This window comes from Bos indicus x Bos taurus, chromosome 19 (genome assembly GCF_003369695.1).
Source record: "Bos indicus x Bos taurus breed Angus x Brahman F1 hybrid chromosome 19, Bos_hybrid_MaternalHap_v2.0, whole genome shotgun sequence".
NCBI classification, from domain to species: domain Eukaryota; kingdom Metazoa; phylum Chordata; class Mammalia; order Artiodactyla; family Bovidae; genus Bos; species Bos indicus x Bos taurus.
Genome location: NC_040094.1, coordinates 8,715,497 through 8,721,496, shown reverse-complemented (window position 1 = coordinate 8,721,496; position 6,000 = coordinate 8,715,497). Strand labels below are relative to the sequence as shown.

Below are 6,000 nucleotides of genomic sequence, written 5' to 3'. Positions count from 1 at the left end.
TCTAGTTTGAACAGTCCCACCACCCTCTCCTTCATTACCTGCCTCTTTCCTCTAAGCAGCTGAATCTGCAACCTCTATGTTGGCCTATCTCCCACTTTCACAGCGGGGCTCAGGCAGAACAAGTAACTTGCCTAGTGTTAAACAGTGGCAGAGGCTGAGTTTTCAACCTAGATACTGCAAATAAATTCTATACTTCTTCCACTGTTATCAGCTGAAAATGAGATTAATTCACCTTATTTGACTTCCTTTACTGCTCTACTCTGCCCTGAGTCAGTCCTTATGTATTTTTTTATCCATTCAGGCGGATCTGACCCTGAACTTGTCACACACTGTAACCTCTGCCCTGCTGTACAAGTGCCATCTTGTGTGAAACTAACTCAAACTTGTTTTTTTCTCATTGTTGTATCAAAAAAAAACACAGAATCATACTTTTCAAATGCTGTGCTTTACATTTTATTAAAAAACAAGCAAACATCTTCAACATCAAATGCTTTAATTCATGTTTTTCTGTCAAGCATTGACCACATTATAGACCCAACACAACGAAAGCAATTAACACAGGGTAATTCGTGATAGGGACAGAGTACGGAGGCCAAGGGGGCAGAAAGTGCACAGGACCAGCTGGCTGCTTGAGCTGCTCGTCCTTGACACTGTGGTTCACAGGAGCCAGTTCAGTCAGTTCACCTGCAAGTAATCACGGCCAAGGATCTGGCTTCTCTAAACTTGCTTAAAACAGAATTAAAATCCGAGTTTGCTTACTGTTGGGCTCATTCAAGTTGATCAAATTGGAGAGAAAGAGTGCTGGCAGAGCCCAGAACGGGAGTCCTGTGTTCTCATGAGCCATCGTCACCCAAGTACACAAAGTGCCCGTCCTTACTGTAGGAGTTTGCTCAGTAGCCCAGGCTCCTCATCTGATCAGGAAGTCCCTTTGCCTGGACAACGTTAGAGCAGCAAGGAAAGCAACCTAACTTGCCAGCTCTCTTCCCCGTTTTGGGTCAGTCATCAAAAAGCACCACAAGACGGCGACTTCCTGTAGTTTACCTTGTAAAGCGCGTTCTGCTTTGACATTTCCCTTTAGCGGTGAAGTGGCTTGGGGGGCGTTTGCAGAGACTGAGGAAGCGTCCTAGGTCCACCGTCAGCAGAACACTTAAATTTATAGCCTTTAGGTGACGATTTCTGCCGACACTTCTGTAGATGACTAACCTCAATCATTAAATTTTGTGAACGTCCCTATTAGAGGGTGACAGTTTTTGATGCTTTCTCCAGAACCTTAGAACACACCTTTTTGAAACCTGTGAACCTCATGCACTGACGGCACTGTCAGGGCCGTGAGGGTAAATGTGTGTGTATTTACAAAACTAAAATGAATTAAATACATGACCATTTCTATACTTCACTAAAATCAGAAGTACGAGGAACAGAGGCTAATCAGTGCTTTGCTATTCAACAAAATGCCTTCAAAATGTGAGAAGTAGCCAAGTGGCCATATTCCAAGCAGCAACCGAGACATCCAAAATACTCTTTTTAATGTAAAAATCAGTAGAAAATGAACCAGGTGACAGAGTCATTATACTGGCTTCCAAACTCTTTGAAAGAAAATAGTGGAATTTTTTTTTTTTTTTGAAAAAAGGAAGTGCTTTGTCTACTGAAATCTGGTCTGAAGCAGCACCCCAGCATGGGGAGAAAGCAGGGGCCCTCCAGGGGTCCATTCCACCAGCCCCAAAGCACCGCCTGTCCTCCAAGACTCCACGGATCACAGCCCCAAACCCACACAGCTGCACAGGAAAACCTGGGGCTACCAACTTTTATGTAATACAGCTTATCAATCTGGATAGGATATGACAAGTTTTTCAGAGTTCCTTTAAAGGAAAAACAATTTAAGAGTATCTAATTAATTCAAATTTTCGGCATGGTATCTACCGGGCAAAAGCCCCGGGTGAACACAGGAGGTGCAGATGAGTAACTAACATTTCAGTTGCATCAGAAGCACCAGAGGTGCAGACGTCCCTCATCTCAAGACACCCTGCTTCCTGAAGTCAAGGGCTGGTTCCCGGGCTGAGGCTCCCACACTGTGAACCAGCTCGCATGGTGACTCTGATACTACAGGCAGCCTGCAGGGCATATTCTGAGAAACGGGAGACAAGCCTCCAGGAGAAATCTGAGAAAGGCAGGGGTATACTTTTAAAAGGCAAACCCAAACAACCTCTTCTCTCTTATTGCTGAGAACAGACCTTCATTCAGATTGAGATAGAGTAACAACACTATTTTTTCTTTTTAAATTTCTAGAAATTTTTAATAAATCTACCTCTACCTACATTGCTATCCCAAATTAGGTAGAATTTTTTTTTAAAAAGTCTGAATATAAAGTGCTGGTTCTTGTTTCAGTATTATCAGCTTGAGGGACAACCACATAAAATTATCACCCGTTCTATTGACCTTTTCAGCTGAACAAGTACAAATTACGTATTCGGATCCACATGTATATGTAAATTAATATCATCTTTAAATTTTTTGGTCAGTGCAAATTTAAAATTCCATAATATACATTAAGTACAATTTTGCTTTATATTACAAATGCACACTATTTTCTTTTGACATGCTGGTAGTATTCATTTTTACAGCAAAAAGGACTGTTCACAATTTCTGAGTCACAGTATATTTTCCAGCTCTAGGTAGGCAAACATTTCAAAAAGCAAATACTACACGTTTTTGACACATCCTAAAAAAATAAAAATAAATAATTTTGACTATAAAATTTCATAAACGTTAGCTACAATAGGGTTCACAGCTAATAGTTGCAGAAAACCTAAAACACCTTTAAGATCATGTAATCTTATCATTTGGCAACTTGTATGTTACAACACAAGTCAGTTTGATTTCCATTAAACAAAAAAAAGCACTGAAAATTCTCATCATCTACTTATGGGATCCCTAAGAAGCTGCCAGGGATTCAGTATTTAACCTACTAAGATTGCAAGGAGCTAGGAATTGTATTAGAATAAAAGGAGAAATCTGAAAACAGACATGAATACAAGCTTTACTTCACATATTTCTTCCTGAGAATTTAGAAGTTACTATTTTTAAATCAGAATAGTTTGAAATGGAACAGAAAAATTCTATGGCAAATCATTTTTTATAAAGTATGGACTCTCTGGTAATGTCAACAATTGCTACCCTAATATATAACTTGCAAACATGAGTCTTATAAATTGTATTTATTTAAAACAAGGTACATGCCTATCCATTTATTTGAAATGCTGGGTAAATGTGCCTAAAAAGAGAATTTTTCTAAAATATGTTATATGATATGATATTCTGAAGTAACTTTCCTAAAAAAATTAAGTCTGAATGAGTGAATAAGGTTAACAGATAAACTTCGTGAAGGTCAAACTTCAGTGGATTATGAAAATGAAAGACCAGTTTGTTTTTAAGTAAATGAGGGTGTTTTATATGACTCTGTTCTAAATCCAATGTAACATTATAGCTAGAATACAGTTTTAAAAGTAAAAAAAAAACTATAAAGTTATTTTGATTATTTTAATTCTGATACCCCCTATTAACTATTTACTTTGATTATTCTATAATTAGTACTATGAATTATAGATAAAATATAGCCTAAAGCAAAGTGAATCTAACAGTATATTTGTAAAATGTGGTATCGGTAACAATTCTGATCACAAATTAAACAATGAAGCTCATTATACTCAAAACATGATCAGCCCATGAAAGAAAATCTGCAGACTCTCCCAACCACCACCACAGGTAGCTACTGTGAATGGTGTGTGAGTAAGGTGAAAACAGATCTTCTCACAAAATCTTACAATACTAGAATTTAGCTGCTCACATTGAGATCTGGGAAGAGATTAATTTAAGCAAAATAAAAGCATTCTAATGTAACTGACTACTACTGTATACATTTCTTAGTTGTTCCTTCAAAACATGGCCTGGGCCTGAAGGTGACTGAAATTTAAGCTTCTGGCAACTCATAACAGACAACAGATTCATCCACAGATCTTTAAGGGGAGCTAATGGTGTTTGGTGGAAGATACATTCTAGTTCTTCAGATTAATGGCATAAAAGACCACCAAATCCACAAATGGGCCATCTGTCCTAAAAATACCAGGCTGGGGGCCCCCTGGGGCAGCCTCGCTGTGGAACCTGAGGGAGCAGACTGGGGAGCAGCAGAGGAGCACCCTCGGAATATTTCTGAAGAATAAGAATATCCAGATAATATATCTATCAGAAGAATTATGGGTTTTAATTATTACTTAGGCTACATTTCTATCTGTGAGTAGCAGAATTTATGATCAATTTAACTTATTAAATAAAGCAACACATTGTAAACACTAAACACAGGTATACCACAGTGAAGAAAATAAATAAGTAAAAAAAATATATCTCTCATTTTAAAATAAATATGATACAAACATTTTAGCAGAGGATTCTATCCATTTCCCCAAGGGAAAATTCTGTTAAGTATTTTGGATATACTGCTGTATTTCAAAATACTGTAAGACCACCAATTTTTAAAAATGTATCAATCAATACTGAACTTGTTTTGAGCAATTAACCTGACTGGTAAATTCTCCTTAGTATATATTTTTTGAATTGTTGACACTGTCTTTTAATCAGAAGAGAATTTGGTGAACAGTCCGATTTGAAACTTGTAACTTTTTTTTTTTTTTGACTGCCACTCCGCACGATTTTAGTTCCCTGACAGGGGATTGAACCCCATACCCTCTGCAGTGGAAGCATAGAGTCTTAACCACTAGAATGCCAGGGAAGTCCTGAAACTTATAACTTTCAATGCAAAGTGCTCTGAATGTTGATTTTTACAACTTGCCTAGGCGGTCCCCTTTTGGCTATACTGGAGTATAACAAGATGGCAGATTGCAGCTCAACTCGGTCATTAACAGAGTTAACCAAACAACAGTAGGAGACTGAAAGTGTCCTTAAAATAAAATTTAAAACAAAAAATCTGAGTGTTGCCTTCCTTTTACATTTCTCCTTTTAGGGTTTCCTGGAAATAGATATTTATGTGTCCACTTGGTGCTGGGCTGCAAGAAGTCTTGAGACATGCTGCAGGAGGATGCCCAGCATGACACCAACCATCTCCTTTCAAAAAAGCAAGTCATTTTTAAATGTTACAGTGTCATCACACTCAACATTAAAATGGCAATGATTTTCCACCCACACCTGGCTGGATATACGTGTCTGATCCACTGTGTGGTTCAAGAATAAGGACCGGGAGGGAGCGCACAGGTCAGCGAGCCTACCCGCAGACACAGAGCCTTTGTGGAATGTTCTGTGACTTTCTGCTAGTGCTGTACGGTCAAAGTGTTTGCTGCAAAAAGAGCAGGCATTTGTAAACAACCGGAGGTCTGGCTGTTTTTGGAATGCTGTTTACATAAATGCATACCCACTCTACTACTGATGAAGTGAAGACTAAGCTAGTTGACAGCTCTTTTTTGGATGAATGGGTATCTAGTTGTTTGCGAGGATTCTACACTAAGTCCTCACGTCCTCCTCCATCTACTCCGTTTCCTTTGTATCCTCTTGATCTGAAGTACTAGAGACGTCGTCATCCGTTTGTTCTCCAGAGAAATACAACATCAGTGCGTGTGTCTTGTGGGTTATGGTGACAGTGCAGGGCCCCTGGGCCCACGGCTCCCCATCTACCTGCATTGGCATCATCGAGCACTTCAAGATCAGCTAGAATTATGGGGAAAAATGGGAAAACAGTTAGTCCCCAGAAAGCTCAGACAAATCTTCCTTAATAACATCTTGAGTCCTTTAACCCATCTTAGGGACATTTCTTAGCACTGTACTCTTAGAAAATTAATCTGAATATATTTTATTCTTCAATTGTTTAAAGGATTCTTTTTCATTGGACACTTCACTTCTTCAACTGGACTGAGGGCCATATTTCCTGTCTTTCCCCATCCTACTCAGCCCGGGTACAGGATGACCGATAGCATGGGCTGTAAACCACGTTTGTTT

At 38.9% G+C, this 6,000-nt stretch overlaps 1 protein-coding gene across 1 annotated transcript in view; it reads right to left on the bottom strand.

Moving 5' to 3' along the window:
• Positions 1 to 426: 426 nt before the first annotated feature.
• The window catches only part of DGKE (diacylglycerol kinase epsilon), a 29,406-nt gene continuing 23,832 nt past the window's right edge, over positions 427 to 6,000 (bottom strand). The window contains exon 12 of the mRNA XM_027516892.1: positions 427 to 5,712. Within this exon, the coding sequence (XP_027372693.1) occupies positions 5,533 to 5,712 (180 nt within the window). The 3' untranslated portion in view covers positions 427 to 5,532. The remainder of the gene's footprint in view (positions 5,713 to 6,000) is intronic.